At 37.7% G+C, this 19,888-nt stretch overlaps 1 protein-coding gene across 3 annotated transcripts in view; it reads left to right on the top strand.

Annotated features, from left to right (window-relative positions):
- Nucleotides 1–5,166: 5,166 nt before the first annotated feature.
- LOC128738215 (cytokine receptor-like) overlaps nucleotides 5,167–19,888 on the top strand; it is a 357,136-nt gene continuing 342,414 nt past the window's right edge. The window contains exons 1-3 of one of the 3 annotated variants that reach the window (XM_053833187.1): nucleotides 5,167–5,441; nucleotides 5,533–5,736; nucleotides 7,954–8,042. In XM_053833187.1, the coding sequence (XP_053689162.1) occupies nucleotides 5,591–5,736; nucleotides 7,954–8,042 (235 nt within the window). In that variant the 5' untranslated portion in view covers nucleotides 5,167–5,441; nucleotides 5,533–5,590. Of the gene's footprint in view, nucleotides 5,482–5,532; nucleotides 5,737–7,953; nucleotides 8,043–19,888 lie in introns of all 3 variants that reach the window. The other 2 variants (XM_053833189.1, XM_053833188.1) reach the window with 2 other exon arrangements.

The following is a 19,888-nucleotide window of genomic DNA, read 5'->3' as shown; positions in this document are numbered from 1 at the left end:
TTACACCTTTGGGATTATTACTTAGTGCCAGTGCGATTTACTGAAATCTGAACACTTTTCGTCCTTCGAAAACATTCTCTCGAAAAGAGTTTTTTTTTTTTTTTCTTCACGAACGGTACTGCTACACTGCTCATACATTCGATTCGAGGACAAAACATAAAATGGATCTCCGCTAGTCCACTATACGTTTGGCAGATTTGCCATACTTAGTGCCCTTTGGGCTACTCTCTCCGTCTGCTGACGGTGCAATTTAGTAATCATCCGCACTACCAAGTACCCTATCGCCACCGCGGCGATAATGCATACTGCCACTGTTTGTGCTGTTTGGTTCTTTTCCATGTTTGACGACACGTTTCACTTTGTCAGGTCCTCATACGTTTAAATACTGATGTCAGTCATGAAACTTCAACAACATTTTTTAATAAGGAAACACAATCTTTTGCTTCATGATCTCTAGTACACTTCGGGCAACAGAAAGGATTATTGCAGAAAGCAGCCTTATGTCCGTACTGCGAGCCTTTGAAACAGCGCAAAACATTAACTTCTTCAACCACTCCGGCGACAACTTTTTTTTTTTTTTTTTGTTACAGTTTTAATTTCGGTAACTTTTTATTCCAGGTGAAACCACTTCTACCGGACCGCTTTTCATTGATCAATCACTGGCACAGGATCTCCTGGCAGGATCGCCATGTGATAACTGTAGTAACTTACACGGTGGTTGGATTGAGACTCACTTTTATTGAAAGCATTTTCTACTGCTACGCGTGTGGCGATGGCCCGCAGCATAACGCCGTGTCAGCAGATTGACGGTCATCCGATCGTGGCACAGTTCATTTATGCTTTCGTTAACAATAGATAGCAAACCATCGCGACCGACCGCTGTACGCCACACGGACGTGGCTAGGGGCATCTACCACAATATAGTCAATCATGATTTTAAGTTCCCTCCGACGGACGATTACAACATCGATTTCGCTAGTGATGTGATTGGATGATGAGTTAAACATGAAAGATTAAATCTGTTGAAAGATAGGACCACAAAATTCATTTTGTAAGGAAGCGCATAATGGCTTGTTTGAGTTTAACTCTCTTGACAAATAAAACGTGTTGTCGAAATAAAACTCTGTAATAGTGCCTATCATTTTAAGAATTGTTGAAAAAGAGGTGTTTGCTTCGAAATTTATCACTCTCTAATGTAACATTGTAAATCTTATAACAAACAGTCTTAAGTAGTTCTACGGCAATCTTGCGGTCGTGGCTATACACACGACCCCTTTGATTCTTGAAATGTCTTGCATTATTTGGTAATTGGTTGGCAAGTTGGTTGGTAAGTACCTATAAAAGCATAACTGTCGTATATGGATCCCATTTGGCACCTGTTCGACGATTCGCGCATATCTGAAGTCGACAGATCGTCGGATAGGTCATCCTTGATGATTTGACAGTTCATTACGGGATTTCGTGTAAGTGGAAATAGGGGTTTTTCTCTCTTCCAATGCGAATAAACATGACGAACTTTATTTGACGTATGAGATCGCCCTAGTTTGATTGTACGTTCGAAACAAATCCAATTAAAACATTGCAGGTAATTCCAATTTTCAGAAATATCGGCCGTGTAGAATGAAAAGCCAATCCAAAATTAAAGATATAATCAACAAAGGGTGAATGTCTCAACAGTGAGAGATGATTTTCCTATCCAGCTTTTTACGCGCTATAATGGCGGACGCTATAAATTGTGTTCGTAATATGTGAACAATCTTTTTGACAACTCTGCATACATCAAAACTGGGCACTCTTCTCCTGTACGGCAGTGTTGCTCTTTCTTTCGTTCACGCAAAAGAAGAAAGGCAATAGTTTTGTTTACATTTCGCACAGTTTTGCTTTCCTTCTTTGACGTAAACGAAAGAAAGAGCACGGTAGTGTTGCAAGAGAAGAGTGTCAGATTTGATGTATGCAGAGTTGTCAAAAAGATTGTTCGCATATTACGAACACAATTTATAGCGGCCATCATTATAGCGCGTAAAAAGCTGGATACTATCCAGCTTTTTACGCGCTATAATGGTGGCCGCTATAAATTGTGTTCGTAATATGCGAACAATCTTTTTGACAACTCTGCATACATCAAATCTGGCACTCTTCTCTTGCAACACTGCCGTGCTCTTTCTTTCGTTTACGCCAAAGAAGGAGAGCAAAAATGTGCGAAATGTAAACAAAACTATTGCTCTCCTTCTTTTGCGTAAACGAAAGAAAGAGCAACACTGCTGTACAGGAGAAGAGTGCTCAGTTTTGATGGATTCAGAGTTGTCAAAAAGATTGTTTGCATATTACGAACACAATTTATGGCGTCCGCCATTATAGCGCGTAAAAAGCTGGATAGTATCCAGCTTTTTACGCGCTATAATGATGGCCGCTATAAATTGTGTTCGTAATATGCGAACAATCTTTTTGACAACTCTGCATACATCAAATCTGACACTCTTCTCTTGCAACACTACTGTGCTCTTTCTTTCGTTTACGTCAAAGAAGGAAAGTAAAACTGTGCGAAATGTAAACAAAACTATTGCCTTTCTTCTTTTGCGTAAACGAAAGAAAGAGCAACACTGCCGTACAGGAGAAGAGTGCCCAGTTTTGATGTATGCAGAGTTGTCAAAAAGATTGTTCACATATTACGAACACAATTTATAGCGTCCGCCATTATAGCGCGTAAAAAGCTGGATACTATACTATAGTTCAGCAAAAAATAACTCACCCGTTTTGTTCACATTTGCGACATTCACCCTTTCGTTAATTCTAACTAGAATTATGTAAAGAAAACTGTGATGTTTCCGATCATTTAATACTCTTTAATTAAGTTTTTGCAATTAAATACAGCTTCTTGGAACGACATCGTTTTCGAATAGCCCCCTAATGAAAAACTTTCATTCGTATTTTTAATCTCATTTCTGTATAAGACTAGATAGCGTGCACATTTGACATATGACAGTTTTCACATTTGTCACCAACACTTCTATAAGATGAGAACACTACACCATACATTGACAGTGTGGTTCACCCAGCGGCAAACTGGTGGCGCTGATGGCATACCACTTACGCGTTATATGAAGAAATCAAAGAGTTGCATATCTATCTATGTACTATTGAGGCTGTGAACCATTTCGCGAAATTTTTAACTTTTTGGTTAAAATTTGACAGTTCGATGGTTATTTCTCCTTGAGTGGTTAAAATCAGTTCAGAATGTGAACCATTTCATATTTGACGGATTGATAGTTTTTGTGCTCAATGAGAGCATATAAGGTGAGGATGAAAATATTATTTTTTCTGTCCGAGTTAAAATCGGAGGAATTTTGGATGTTCAATTGCTTTTATTTGATAGATAAAATTCATCTCATTTCAACCCGGGTTGTTTGAACAAATTTATAATGCGATAAGTATCCATACCAATGTAAAAAAAATCTAACGAAAAATCAGTGAAACTTGTCGAAGCTCTCTTGCTCACCTGTGCATATCTCATTGGCTCTCAGAACTTGGTTAAAACCACCCCACCGACATCTCTATATCGAGCTGCAGTAAACGTCAGCGACAGCATGTCCGGGGCTCAAAATTTGACAGCGGGCCCAAATCAGACTGCTGGCAGTTGAGTGAAACGCAGTGCTGAATTGCTATATCTTATTTTCGCACACACGAGATGTTGGCGGCGAGAACATGGTTGTCTGCCATGGGCTTGGTTAAAACCACCCCATCACCCCATTGACATCTCTATATCGAGCTGCAGTGAACGTCAGCGACAGCATGTCCGGGGCTCAAAATTTGACAGCGGGCCCAAATCAGACTGCTGGCAGTTGAGTGAAACGCAGTGCTGACATGGTATCTCATTTTCGCACACACGAGATGTTGGCAGCGAAAACATGGTTGCTTGCCTACGGGGTGGTTAACCATGCTGCCGAGCAGGGTTATTTTCGGAAAACCATCGAACTGTCAAATTTTAACCAAAAAGTTAAAAATTTCGCGAAATGGTTCACAGCCAGCCCGGTGTCACCAATACACTCTCACATATGATTTGACAGTACCCCCATACTGATGGGCCCCTCGTTGCTGGGCCCCAAACAACAATGGCCGCTCCATATATTTTCTATGAAATGATTTCCCGCCCAGTGTTTTGACGTTTTAGATTGCGGTCATAGAAAAATGGCGGCGTGCCGGGTGGTCGTTCACAGCCTAATAATCTATAAGGTTTTGCACGGGCGAGCATAACCTCACTTTTTTGACATCTATCAGTGGTTTGTTTACATAGACTTGGAACATGGGTTAACAAAGTTGAAACTGAATATTGCTTAAGGCCTTAACGGCAAGTCAGAGAAGCACAAAAACTGCCATTCCGAGTAGTTTGGAGGGCGACACTGCTGGATAATACGCTTTTAAAACGTTTAACTCCAATTTATGCATATCGCGTTCGCCTAACAAATAGTAAACAAACCACGAGTAGATGTCAAAAGAGTGAATTGCGTTCTTTCCGGTTCGTTCGTGTCGTCACCTTGCAAAACCTTATAAGATGCTAGTAGAGTGACTATATACAGAGTGGCGACAATGTCAAAATTGGAATGATAATTATCTGTCAGTGTCATTCCAATCGAGCAGACAACCTATCCAACGCGTATGCAGGAAAGAGAAAGAAAAACCTTGGAAAAGCCGCATTGCATACATTTGGGATGACTTATTGTCGCCACTCTGTATATAGTCACTCTAGATGCTAGGTACGAAATTTTCGCTTGACACCACCCCCCTGGTATATAGCAGGGATACCAGATTTGCAGATTTGTCTGCAAATTGCAGATTTTTGGAACGGTCTTGCAGATCATTATAAATTTGCAGATATTTCCAGTTTTTCTGACTTTTATTGTTTTGGTGCAGATTTTTGTTCGAAGCTCTTTAAACTTTCACAGACTTCCTAAAAAAGTGTGCAGATTTTCGCAGATTATTTTTAAACCAGAAAATTCGAGTAGCCGGAAAACTGCTCGATTTTTTCGGTTTTCGAGCAGTTGCAGACATTTTTTTCAGAAAATATGGCATCTCTGGTATATAGTCACTCTAAGTTGCGGTTGTCAAAATGAGCGCAAAACGCTAATTTTTCTCTTAAAGGACAATAAATATTTGTGAGTTGAGATTGAGACCACAAAACAAAAGTGGAAGGGCTTCGTTTATCGAACAGTTAACAGTTCTAAAGTCAATATTGTATTTGAAATATGAATCTAAGAACTGACATGTGTTTATATATAACAAGATTTGAAAAATATCTCGATACAAAATCATCCATTAATCAGTAGAATAATCTATGTCAGAGAAATATCTACAGTTATTGCGGTGTTTGTGTTTAGAACGTATCAATTTCCTGGAATTGGAATAATCCAAAATAAAGCTTTCAAATAGGAAAACGTTTTATCAAGGTAATTATATATATGCATCGGTTAATCCTACGGAGGACCTGTAAGTACCTAGTTTTATTAGCGTTAATGAAGCAATTTTTTTTATGCGTAGTGCAAAGTAGCTCGAGCTCGACACTTGGTTGGAAATATTGGCCAATTCTAGAAGAGTTATGGTACCATGTTCAAGCTGCAAATATTTGCGTGAGAAAAATTTGGCCGAATATGTGCGTTTGTCAATGCTATTTGAGCAGAGCTGCCATAAATGCATCAGATATTTGGGCATGCATAAATTTGGGACCCTACCGTTTTCTCCGGAGTATGTATTGTATTTTCTTGATCTAATCTTTAAAATAACATAAATAGTTTATGAAGTACTTTAAAATTCAGGAATGCTAGTAGAGCCCGAAATCACAGCAGTTGAAATAATTGATATGTCCCAAACATTCCATCAAGAAGACTGGTAACTCTACCAAAGGTCGAGAGACAGTAACAGCAATGCTATCTGTCGAGTTAAAGTTGAACACATAGGGTAACCAACGTATTTTGGACCCCATCAGCAGCTGTACATAATTTGGACACTTCCATTTGATTTTGCTGTAAGTGTCCAAATTATGTATAGCTGCTGATGGGGTCTAAAATACGTTGGTTACCCTACTAGTGTGTGTAAATCAAAATGTGGATGTACACAAACACTTCTGCAATGCACTGCTACACTCGCACACATCTTTGCCCACCAATACATCCCAAGTAACCAGTGAGCACTTAACCCTTTATAAGGCAGTGGCAACTAGAAATACTCAGAAATACTAGAAATACTAGAAATAGATGAGAGATAAGCGGAAGCAGCCATCTTGGGAGCCAATCGAGCAGCGAGAGTTGTCAAAAGGGAGCCAATCGAACACGCATACTTTTTGCTTAAAATGTTTGATTAACAAGTATTGAAATAGTTATGAAATCTACTTAAACTATTGTCACGCACCTTGAATATTATACTCGGACACAGTGTGTATAAACCTTTGCAATGCATTTTACACTGATGAAGATGAAAGATATATCGCTCTATTGTGCAAAATTGATGTAAACAAAACAGAAGCGAATCATGTTGAAAACAATCAAGTCACACTGCTACAGCAGTTTGCTCCACAGCAAGTGCTGGCAGTTTTTGTACACTGATGCCAAATCGTTGGATTTAGTTTCCGCGTATCTTTTACTGTGAGTATTTCTAGTGGCAACTATATAGGCACAGAACAGAAGTGGAAGTCCGAACGATTCGGCGATCAAAACTGGTACCAGCGTCTTTTTTGTTTTCATTTTTCTTTAGGAAGGTTTTCGCACAGAAGCGAATAACAGCAATATAAGCAGAACGCTCGCTGCCAATCGCATAGCAGCTTTCACATGCTTTCGTGTGCATTCGTATGCGTTCGTGTGTTTTCGTGGAAAAAAGTGATTCGCCACCGCCAGGTTCGCTAGTTTCTGTAGAAAGTAGCGTGTACGTGTTTGGATTTCTACTTCCACTTCTGTTCTGTTATATAGGGCTTTTGCTACACACACATGCAAGACATTTGTTGGGCACACATTGCATATTTTCCTATTCGATGCAGCAAAAACGTGCTGCATAAAATTAAATATATGCTGACTTTTGGTAACTAGGATTTGGGTGAATTCGCGTTAAATCGGTGTTCCAAATATACTGTTTTTTGTAGCAATATGCGGCATAGGCCAAGTTGAAAGTAACGGAATACCGTGGACCCCCGTTCGTTTGACCGTTTTTAATCTGAACACTTTAATTTGAACCCCGTTGGTTTGCACGACGTGCAAATTAAAAATGGTTCAAACGTGATTCTCAATATGACATCATTTGCTTATGCAGACAATGCACATAAACATAATTCGTTTGTGCTGATCTAGCGTGCTTAATCTGTTTCACATTGCGTTTTCCCAACGATTATGGTAGAAATCCGATCGGAGAATGAAATATTCGCTGCTTGCAATTGCCAACTGAATCAAACCACCAAACAATAACAAAGAGTAGGGCAGCCAGTTTACACAAGTTCCAGCATATTTAGGCTTACCAGTTGTTCAAATTAAAAACTAACCCCGTTAGTTTGCATGAGGAATCGTTCAAACGAACGGGGGTCCACTGTATAACATTGGTTTTAGCATAATAAATTGCTTTCTTAGCCGAAAGCAACTGCTGGCTATTGATATTTGTTTAATTTTATCCCGCTAACTTAGGTCATAGTTGGCAAATAAGGATTTTGAGGAATACGGAACGGATATTTAAATATAGTCAAATTAATTATAGATGTTCCTGAGAAATTAAATAATGATTATTGTGGCAGTAGAAAGGCTAGGTCACGCCGCTAGGTGGATTAATTCGGGTTTTTGTAAGATCTCATTACACTATAAGATCCGGTTCGAGCGACAACACTACGATTGCATGCAACTATATTGCCATAAACTTTGCGTCTCAGGTTGCAGAGACTTCGAAAATTCATGATACTAAAATATATATATACATATTTTTTTTTAGAATGGTGTTACTTGGACTTCAACGTGCGCCAATTGCTGCACAGATCTTTTTTGTTCAACTATGTATTTACTCTGTTCTTGGACTTGGGTGTAAGTATTGATATTAAGCTGTAATTCAGTTTTTTAGTATTATTGTGAATAATAAAACTGCATTGATCTGAGTTAGGCTTTACATACAAGCATTGGCGGAACTAGGGGGGGGCTAGGGGGGGCTAAGCCCTCCCTAGAAAATATTTAGCCCCCCCTAGAAAAATTGACTAAGTTTTTTAATTTTTGAAAAACCAATAGTTAGACAACTATAGATACGAAAAACTTCAGAGTAAAGTTTATTTGCATGACTGTTATAAGATTCCAGGCATTAATGTGCATTAAATTTTAATATGCCGAAGAAATAAAACGGTTGAAAAAAATTCCGGGGGCTATAGCCCCCCCTAGAAATGAACGCTAGTTCCGCCAATGCATACAAGATAAACCGTTTCCACATATTGTACAGCAACCCAAAGTTGCTCAACTCTAAAAGACAATTAATGTGAAATCGACGACTAAGTTCCATTTTGGCTTGTAAACACATAACACATAATAACTTTTTTTAGAAAAGAGATAGAAGAATAATGTCTTCGATAAAGTTGTAGCTAAATAATATATAAGGGTCATTCCACGTCAAGTGTCCGAGTCGCCTGTAATCGACCTTCTCGGATTTTCACCAAACTCGGCCAGATTGTTCGTTTTGGGTCAAGAAGCAAAAATCCCAAGTTTGGTGCCGATTGGACTTTCCGATTTCTGGGTATCTCCACTTTTATTAGAAAAAGCATCATTTTCGTCAAATTCGCTTATTTTCTTTTGCTTATATCTTCGTAAATATTCAATTTAGAAAAAAACTTTGTTCTTCATTTTCATGGGAAATCATCTGAGGAATCCGACAAAAATATTAGTTTTTTGCGGCAGTGCTGTCAAATACTTTTATTTTCGATCTGGAAACTAAATTTGTATTTCTCTCCCTACGATAAAACTGAACCTTGTCGTGGTGTAGGGCTTTTTAACTAATCAGTAAATGAACAGCGGTCACGTTTACTTCTGAATGTGGGTATATATCAAAATACTTTTGTGATTTCAAGTGGGACTCGTGGTAAAAATTTACCAAATGTGATTGTTGCGTTGTTCAGAAAGTGCTTTTCCGTTTAAGAATAAGGCCAGTATGGGGATCTCTGACAATAAATGAAGTTTTCTGGGATTCATCCTTATTTATCACAACTGTCACAAATATCTCCGAAAAATGTCGGATTGATTGAGTTGGTCGGGGGCTTAGGGTTAGTAAGGGGATGTAAGCGGGATACCAGATCCGATTGGATGCCGAAGGACCACTCTGTAATGATTACGGGTAATAGCACTTCTTAGGTAGCAGATGGGAAAATTAGGTCAATTCGTGTCGCGTGTTCGAGTTTCGGCTAGGCGGTGCTGCTAGATAGAGTAGGATTTTTGCACTGGCCCCGTGGCTGTCCTGAGATCTGATGGCCGCCCGCGGGCTCTGTCGATGGGAAGGGTCGAGTCTTAAAGAGACGTTTAAGCCCAGAGCTTTACAGCACTTTGGTCTCGAGGGTTGGAAGGCGGGCGAGTCTCTATATTTTGAAGCCTCTGTCGACTACCGCGAACGTCCAGCTTGTGCTGCGCTCAATTTACTTTGTATCGTGGGGAATACTAATACGTGAATACTAAGGGGATGAAAGATTAAATTTGCCCTGATAAGTTGATAACCACTAATGCTCCGAAATTTGTCTTACCTATTGGTTCATTTGTGGTTGTTTGTGTTGGAAAACTGAAAGCGGGCGCGCGGTTGAAGACCGGTGTCAGGCGGGGCTGACGAATTCTCCACTTCTTCACTATACCACATATTGCAACTCGAGTGGTACAAAAAGTCCAAAGCACATTTACAAATTCGATCTATTATTTTTCTTCTCATCATCATAATTATCATCATCATCGTCATCATCATCATTATATTTAAAATATGACATTCCGGCCTTTGGCAGAGAGATCTTGGAGTCAGTTCGTGGAGTCCGCGCAGGGCCGAAACGCCTCCGCCTGCGGGTATAGGCGTGACGGCTATGCTTGGGGCTCTACCTGTGTTTTAGTGGGCGCCAGTGCCTGTCTCGTCAGGTAGAACTGATGTTTGAGGTCTCCCTGACACTTTGTTGACAACACAAAAGGGCCCAGCGCAGAGTTTTATACGCTATTAAGCGACCAGTTGGATAACCCGAAAAAAAGGAAAAAAAGGAAACTAAATTTGTATTTTTCTCTCAATGAGTACAATTTGATCTCAAAAATTTCAACACCATCGTGTTCCTCAGACTTTTTACATAAGACCCGAGGTGTTCCGTCCCGTTCACGAGATATAGCGCTTTGAAACAAACAATTCCCAATTTCTCATGTAAAACTGTAAACAAAATTAAATTTCCTAGCAATAAGCAAATAACAAAAGAAGCAAAATTAATTTGGTTTAATCTAAAGCAACATTGCGCTGTTGTGAAAGCACATAAACAGTATATAATATAACAAAAATTTGTTTTTGAGAGTCTTAGCAGAATACGAAAGTTGAGTGAAAGAAAAGTCAAACTTATCCTCACAATAAAATTCCACGCTTCCTATTAATTTTAATTCAACAGATACGCTTTTCACCTTCTACTTGAAGGCTTCATAAAGGTCTGTTTTCGAACTGTTTTGTAGTTTAGATTTTTCTTTCATTCAAGAATATAATATAGTTTTTCCTAACAGTGATGCCAACTTTACAGTTTTCACTAGTATTGGAACATTATAAATCCATACCAGTATTAATATATTTAATCCAATATATTTAATATATTTCTCCAAATAATTATTTTCTTGTGCCTTTTCTGCTTATTTTTGTGATACTTTATATGTAGTCCCTGAATTTGATTCGTTGAAACCGTTTTCATTATAACAGAATTGGTACTAACAGGAATTGCGGCATGCATAGATCGGATACCAGGAATAGATGCTGCTGACAGGAAGCGATCCTTCAATATTTTCTTTTCTTCGCAACTTCGGCGATGAACTAATTTATTTCATATGAATTATATAGAAACCTAAACAATGATATATACTGCTCATTTCGTCAATACAATACAGATTTTCGATAAAAGCAATTAGGCATTGATAATTTTTTTTCCATTTTGCTTTGCGCAAGTGAATGGTATTGTTGCACAGTTGACATTGTGTCACCTCTGCTGCTAGCCATCTCACATGGTTGAAGGCATGAGATTCTAGGAATTGTTTGTTTGACTTTTCGTTCACTCAATTTTCGTATTCTGCTAAGACGCTCAAACACAAACTTTAGTTGTATTATATACTGTTTATGTGCTTTCACAACAGCGCAATGTTGCTTTAGATTAAACCAGAATAATTCTGCTTTGTTTTGTTATTTGCTTATTGCTAAGAAATTTAATTTTGTTCATGATTTTACTTGAAAAATTGGGAATTGTTTGTTTCAAAACGCTATATCTCGAGAACGGGACGGAACACCTCGTGCTTTTGAGTGATTCTTATGTAAAAAAGTCTGAGGAACACGATGGTGTTAAAATTTTTGAGATCAAATTGTACTCATTGAGAGAAAAATACAAATTTAGTTTTCAGATGGAAAATAAAACTACTTGGCAGCACTGTCGCAAAAAACTAATACTTTTGTCGGATTCCTCAGATGATTTCCCATGAAAATGAAGAACAAAGTTTTTTTTCTAAATTGAATATTTACGAAGATATAAGCAAAAGAAAATAAGCGAATTTGACGAAAATGATGCTTTTTCTAATAAAACCCCCCCCCAAAAATCGAAGGAAAGTCCAATCGGCACCAAACTTGGGATTTTTGCTTCTTGACCCAAAACGAACAATCTGGCCGAGTTTGGTGAAAATCCGAGAAGGTCGATTACAAGTTTGTACTTTTTCTCGGTTACTTGACGTGGAATGACCCATAAGTAACTTTGCCAAAAACATAGTAGGCGTATTCTTCATAGTTTTTGACTCACAGGGTGTTTTATATAAAGACCTCTCCAAAATCACTTTTTCGCTAATTACTTTAAATTTAATGGTTTTATTGCATTGCATCATAATGTTTTACAAAGGTGTTTCGCTTATCAAAAGACAGATCAAAGAACATGATAAGTTGATCCTATTGACTCTAACAGCCTCTCCCAGCCGAGATTCGAACATACGACGACTGGCTTATTAGACCAGCGCCTTACCTCGAGGCCAACTGGGAGGCTCTACTATGCAACATTTTCTAATATCTTCTTGAAAACGATTAGAGCCAACATGTAATAGTAAAAAAGAACTTTGACGTACCATGACACAATTTATTCTGATTGTTACGTAAAATAGTCTTTGGATTTCGTATATATCATCAGTTTTTTATCTGCACCATCTGTTTTGGGTAAAAATCTATCTTTCAATTTTCATTACTTTCCAAATATCGTTAATCTACCATCCATAATGTCTTCTTGAGACAATCTATATAATAAAACCAAGTTGGTTCGTTTGTTTGTAAGGGATAAACTCAGAAACGGCAGGACGGAATTGCATGATTCTTTTTTCAGTTGATGTGTTTTGGTTTGCGTCAGGTTTATACGCAAAAAAAATATTAAAAATCTACGCGAAAAACTGAAAAATAGTAAAAAACCGATATTTTACTTTTCCCGCCATTCGTCGCATAGACAATGTTTTAGACTACTATGATTATTATCGGTGCAAATCAACCGGCGTCGCATTCAATATGAAGCGTCGTTGCTGGGCTAACAAACATGTTGATGAGGGTAACTTTGATTGAATGGTCAATAGTGCCTGATTTTCACAGAACATCTGTTCGTTACAACTGTGTTAGAAATACTGAATACTGAAACTGAGTTAGAAATGTTTGTTCGATTCAATCGACGTTTTTCGGCGAAATAAGTATGAAGATTTTTAAATACAGGAATAGTCAGGACGTTTCGAGCTACTACTGGTCTTCGCTCATCATCTGCGGACAACTTTTTCGTCCATTAGGTTCTACTTGGTTAATCTTTCTCCAAGTCCAAGTAGAACCTAATGGACGAAAAAGTTGTCCGCAGATGATGAGCGAAGACCAGTAGTAGCTCGAAACGTCCGGACTAACTGGTATTTAAAAATCTTCATACTTATTTCGCCGAAAAACGTCGATTAAATCGAACAAACATTGCGGTGGCGGCGATTATCTGAAATCAACATTGGTTAGAAATGGTAATCTTTGCAGAATCCTAAGACTTATTGCCAAATATTCATTGAAAACATGTGGAAAATTTTGATTTTTCAATTTATAGCACTCAACAGTTAAGCTGGCTGTTAATTTATTTTTTGTAAAAGTAAATTCGATAGCTATAGATAATGCCAAATCCGTCTGTTGTAGTTGTCCGTTAATATGGTATGCAATATATGTACATATATTGAAACAGAATCTTTATTCTTGCTAATAAACAGTTTTATGGGCTAGCAAATTTAAAAAATAATAAATGTTGTATAATGCGTTGGGGTTCAGTTTGTAAAAGAGCCTAATAGTCTAAAACTAATTCTTTCACATCATTTATCAAATTAATGAAATTAACCAGAACTGGAAACTTTCTACGTTGTATGCGTTCCTAATGCATGTTTACAAATGTTTCAATGACTAAAAATTAGGTATGAAGCTATATGACCGTCAAGTGAAGAATATACTTTATGTATTAAATTTAATTGAAAAGTGTACTTGAAGAATATTAGCTGAAATAAATTAACACTAAAAGTACATGTAACCCATTAGACAAAACCGTATTGAAAACAACGTTAATTATTTTTTGTCCTTTTCTCTTCTGATTAGACTTCTAAAAGTGCAAAAAGGCTTATAAAATTATAATTCTGTTTCAAATTATTTTGAAATACCAAAGTAATAAAGAAGACAAAAAAGGGTTTAAGACAAGGCGTACATTTATTTGCATTTTCGTATGTTTGAGGAGCCCAGCAAGAAATGAAATTAGCAAATAACATTGATTATATTTTGAGGAATAATGAAATCTATCGGATTGGTATAATATACTAACAAAGGTAATTGCTTGAGGACTTTCAGTAGAGTATAATTCATTCGGTAAATTCTTACCAATCGATTGATAAGTAAAATTAAAAATCTAATGAATCTAATTGACATTCTCATTTCATACATATGAATATCAAATTTAAATTCAAAAATTACGGTGGCAATCACAACAAAGCTCTGATTTCGATAGAGGAAATCGAAAGTGTCAACAAATTATATGTTTAATAAACCAACAATTTGCGTAAAAAAGAACATACAAAATTTCAAATCAATAATGGGAGAATGCACAAAGGCGAAAGAAAACATTTGAGGGCGTTGAACGGAACAATCATAGATTTCGGCGGCAATGAAAATATAATTGGTGGTGCAATGATTCTGTTCTCAAAAAGTTTTGAATGTATATTGCATATCATTAGACAGTTAACTGCAGTAGACGGAATTAGGCGTTATATAATAACATCGAGTCTACTTTTACAAAAAATAAAGTGACACTCAGCACAACTGTTGGGTCCTGAGAATTGAAAAATCAACATTTTCCACATGTTTTTAGCGTATATTTGGCAATAAATTTTACGATTTTGATTGCCATTTCTAACTAATGGTTTAGCACAGTTGTAAGAAACATATGTTCTATGAAAATCCGGTAGTCAATTAACCATTCCCTCAAAAGCTAAACTTCTCAAAAACGCACAAAACTTAACCTACACTTTGAGTACATCCAAAATTTACTATTTACGGCATTTAATTCAATTGGTGGCAGTACGAAGTTTGCCGGGTCAGCTAGTTTATAAAAATAAAAACAAAAAAAGATGTTATTGTTTATTTGCAGTGTTGGGCACCGCTAATTCGCTAACCGATACAATTTGCTCGATAATTGTGGAAATTTCGCTAATCACAAACTGTAAATTAACACTCACTGTTTATTTTTGAACATATCGCAATAACTTACATTGTTAACTGTCACTGTACCGATTATTACTAATTTATATATTACACGACTTTTCTTAATTTAACTAAGATCAAAACCTATTATAATGGATAAAATGCTTTACAGTTTATTAATTTTAAAATAAAAAGCGGCACTTCATTTAGAATTCCCTACGATAAAACTGAACCTTGTCGTGGTGTAGGGCTTTTTAACTAATCAGTAAATGAACAGCGGTCACGTTTACTTCTGAATGTGGGTATATATCAAAATACTTTTGTGATTTCAAGTGGGACTCGGAGTAAAAATTTACCAAATGTGATTGTTGCGTTGTTCAGAAAGTGCTTTTATTCCGTTTAAGAACAAGGCCAGTATGGGGATCTCTGACAATAGATGAAGTTTTCTGGGATTCATCCCTATTTATCACAACTGTCACAAATATCTCCGAAAAATGTCGGATTGATTAAGGGGATGTAAGCGGGATACCAGATCCGATTGGATGCCGAAGGACCACTCTGTAATGATTACGGGTAATAGCACTTCTTAGGTAGCAGGTGGGAAAATTAGATCAATTCGTGTCGCGTGTTCGATTTTCGGCTGGGCGGTGCTGCTAGATAGAGTAGGATTTTTGCACTGGCCCCGTGGCTGACCTGAGCTCTGATGGCCGCCCGCGGGCTCTGTCGATGAGAAGGGATCGAGCCTTAAAGAGACGTTTAATCCCAGAGCTTTACAGCACTTTGGTCTCGAGGGTTGGAAGGCGGGCGAGTCTCTATATTTTGAAGCTTCTGTCGACTACCGCGAACGTCCAGCTTGTGCTGCGCTCAATTTACTTTGTATCGTGGGAATACACTGTGAATGCTAAGGGGATGAAAGATTAAATTTGCCCTGATAAGTTGATAACCACTAATGCTCCGAAATTTGTCTTACCTATTGGTTCATTTGTGGTTGTTTGTGTTGGAAAACTGAAAGCGGGCGCGCGGTTGAAGACCGGTGTCAGGCGGGGCTGACGAATCCTCCATTTCTTCACTATACCACATATTGCAACTCGAGTAGTACAAAAAGTCCAAAGCACATTTACAAATTCGATCTATTATTTTTCTCATCATCATCATTATCATCGTCGTCATCATCATCATTATCATCATCATCATTATATTTAAAATATGACATTCCGGCCTTTGGCAGAGAGATCTTGGAGTCAGTTCGTGACCGAAACGCCTCCGCCTGCGGGTATAGGCGTGACGGCTATGCTTGGGGCTCTACCTGTGTTTTAGTGGGCGACAGTGCCTGCCTCGTCAGGTAGAACTGATGTTTGAGGTCTCCCTGACACTTTGTTGACATCACAAAAGGGCCCAGCGCAGAGTTTTATACGCTATTAAGCGACCAGTTGGATAACCCGAAAAAAAGGAAAAAAGGAAAAAAAGCGGCACTTCATTTAGAATTATGGACCAGCAAAAATTCGGCTAGTCTGAGTGTAAATTATAAAGTATAACTAGCGTTTCTCGATTGGTCGGTTAGCGAATTAGCGGTGCCCAACACTGGTTATTTGAAACTTGGTCATTTGGTTGGCAGTGGTGGGCATCGCTAACCGAAAATTTAGCGTCGCTAATCGCTAATCCGCTAACCAAAAAATTTGGCTCTCTAATCGCTACACGCTAATCGATAAACTCAAATTAGCGAAAATTTTGCTAATCGCTAAATCTAAATTACCCAAAAATTACTACATTTTTGTTTCAGCATATATTATGTATAGCGCAAATAACAGCCGACAATTCATAAAGCATTGCACGCAGATGTCAGTGCGTTTTTTTCGTCCCAGGTTTGACAGTGTTGTGGGGTTTGTTTTGATTACTTACTCGCAAGACCCAGAAGCAGAAAACTGCAAAAATGACAATAATATATGTTGTGCAGAACTGCTATCATTTTTCTGCTTTGGAAAAGTCGAACGTTTCCGGTTTCCGGAAACAAATGGTACGAATTACTAGTAATAAACCCACTAGCAATAAATTTAAGTTATAAAGGGAATCAAAACAAACAACACAAAAACTTCAAACCAGAGTTGAGGTTAGGCACCGTGCAAAGGTTTATATTTTTTGGACAAAATATATGCATAAAAAATTAACTGATTTTAGCAATTTTTCATGCAATACCAAACCAACAGATTGGTGATAAACCCACCAATGTACCGTCAATCGTAGGAATTGATTGTGTACATGGTGTACATAAATAATTTGACAGCGTTATCAATTGATTTTTAGCCGTTGTGACGAAAACAGACAAACAACTACACTCGATGCTTGTTCGTATTGCCAGATGCAGCCCGGAGTGAAGAAGTTGGATATTGTGAGGCACTTCGTGTCCGCCGGATATAGCCAATCCCTCCATCCTCTCCCTTCTAGGAAATGGTTAAGTACAGTAGAAGCTAAAAAGGGACACCAAGAGCACGGTGCTCTCAGGCCTCCGCGCCTTGGGGAGGTCGGAACTAAACAGTAAAGAAGTACTCCGCCAAAATGGACATTTTTATATGGATGCGTCAGTCAAGGCTGGCTGAAGGTACTGGTAAAAAACATCTTTACGGCGAAGGATGACTAGACTTACTTGATGTTAGACGGCAACGACTGGCAAAGCACTTGGTACATTACGTACCACCAAGTAAGCGATGGCGTCAAATATATCCGACACGAAGTTCCCAAATGTTCAAGCTGCTGTTCTTTCCTTCAGGGGTTGTGGTGAACGGGGATATATGCAGTATAAAATGCTTGCTGGAAGTTCCCGCCTGGACGACGTGGTCTTTTGGCCGCCCTGGCCTCGGCTCAATATGCCAAAAGAGGAGATGTACCGGATCATTGTACTGAAAACCGCCAACCCTTCCAGCATCACCCAGCTGCAAACAAAAGAACCTTTTTCATCGTTTCATCGGTCATGACTAAGGTTTCGGTTAACTGCCGTAAGGTCGACCGGCAGGGCGTCGAAACATTTTTTTGTAGAAGGCTTAATAAAGGTAGCATTTAAGGAAATTTAGAGAAAGAAACTTAGACACTTAGTATCTATTATCCAGAAATATTTGTGTTTCAGTTCCACATTGCATGCTTTATCAGTGTCTGTTTCTTATATTATTATTGCCGGAAATTAAATTTCGATTCAATTAGAATTCGTTTAAAATCGATTGGTCTGAAAACGATGAGTGGAACTCTTCGTATATCATGTTACTTCCTCTGTCATTCACTAGACAGTAATACTATTATTTTGGCGATTCAAAGGCATGCAAACTTGTTAATTTGTGGCATTATTTCTGACCAATGCAATGTAAAAACGGCAAGGTAAAGTTTGTATGATCGCCCAATTTTCATGCAGCTTTAGCGATTTCAAGGGTTTATTGTTAGCGAAGCTAACGGTTTCGCAAACGTACTCCAAATTTACCGAAAACGCTTACCGCTAACCAGAATTTAGCGTCGCTAACTAGCGATTTAGCGGATTAGCGAAATTGTGCCCAACACTGTTGGTTGGTAATATTGTAAATTATTATTTCAGTTGCTTATGTCTTTTTTTAATCACAAGTATGTCAAAAGAGGCAAAAGAGAAAATGAAGCTATATAGAACCTTTTCGAAAACTTCAACCTACTTATATCAGAACATCGTTGCTTTGGAAACACAAACAGTTAATTTTAATAGCTAATAGCTAATAGTTAATAGCTAATTTATTTGAGATAATCACCCCGTTGATGGGAAACTTATCTCCCGAAACCGGTCGGTTTAAAAGGTAAACTATCCGTTTGTAAGAACTATTAGTGTTATGTCCCGTTCACTAAATATTGAATCAAAAAATGTTTTGTTTTCGAATTATTTTATTGTTGTTAGCAATTCTCCAAATTGGCAATCCGGTTGAATTTCCTGGAGGGTGAGATTCTCTGAATTTACGAATACATTTATTTCGCGTTTCTTGTGCCTATCCGCTTGATAATTCTATGGGTAGTACTGCAGCCTAAATAAGATCTGAGCCGAAAAGCGTTCCAGAATTTCACAGTTTAGCCCTGTAATGAAACGGTTTTCCATTCACTAAAAACTTTTGAGCGGTATTCCCGTCCTCTAGGCAGTGGTTCGCTAATTTGAATCCCTCAAATAAATTAGTACTATTTGTGTTTCCAAATCAACGATATTCTGATATAAGTAGGTTGAAGTTTTCGAAAAGATCCAATAGCTTCTTTTGACATACGTACTTGTGATTAAATAATGACATAAGCAACTGAAATAATAATTTACAATATTACGTATGGAATAACCAACAAAATCTTTTTTTGTGTTTATTTTTGTTTGAAAATTGTCTCAAGAAGACATTATGGATGGTAGATTAACGATATTTGCAAGGTAATGAAAACTGAAAGATAGATTTTTATCGTTTTCATATTCATTTTCGGCTCTAATCGTTTTCAAGAAGATATTAGAAAGTGCGTAGTAGAAAATGGTCAAACATGGAATAATTAAACTGAAATTACTCGAGTTAGAGAAAAAAACAGTTTTTGCCTTTCTACTATATAAATATATAGTATAAAGGTATAGAAATCACTTGGAAAACCGGAAATGGAAAGAAGGTCCTGCGGGCCGAATGTCATATACCATTCGACTCAGTTTCGAAAACTGAGCATTTTCTGTGTGTGCGTGTGTATGTGTGTGTGTGGGTATGTAATGCTTTCAATCTCACTCACTTTTCTCGGATTAATGTTCTTAGCGGCAAACTATGAAAACATTAGACGTAGATTAAACTGTGTTAATTGGCAACTTATTCTCAAGAATGAAGAAAATGTCGAAGTTGCTGTAGACACATTCTATAAAATTTTATTAGAAGTAATGATACAGAACATACCGTTAAAGAAAAGAAGACGTCACAAAAATACAAAAAGTCCAGTCTGGTATAACAGTAAGATT

Source organism: Sabethes cyaneus, chromosome 2, assembly GCF_943734655.1.
Source record: "Sabethes cyaneus chromosome 2, idSabCyanKW18_F2, whole genome shotgun sequence".
In the NCBI taxonomy this organism is placed as follows: domain Eukaryota; kingdom Metazoa; phylum Arthropoda; class Insecta; order Diptera; family Culicidae; genus Sabethes; species Sabethes cyaneus.
This window is presented reverse-complemented; position numbering and strand designations above follow the sequence as displayed.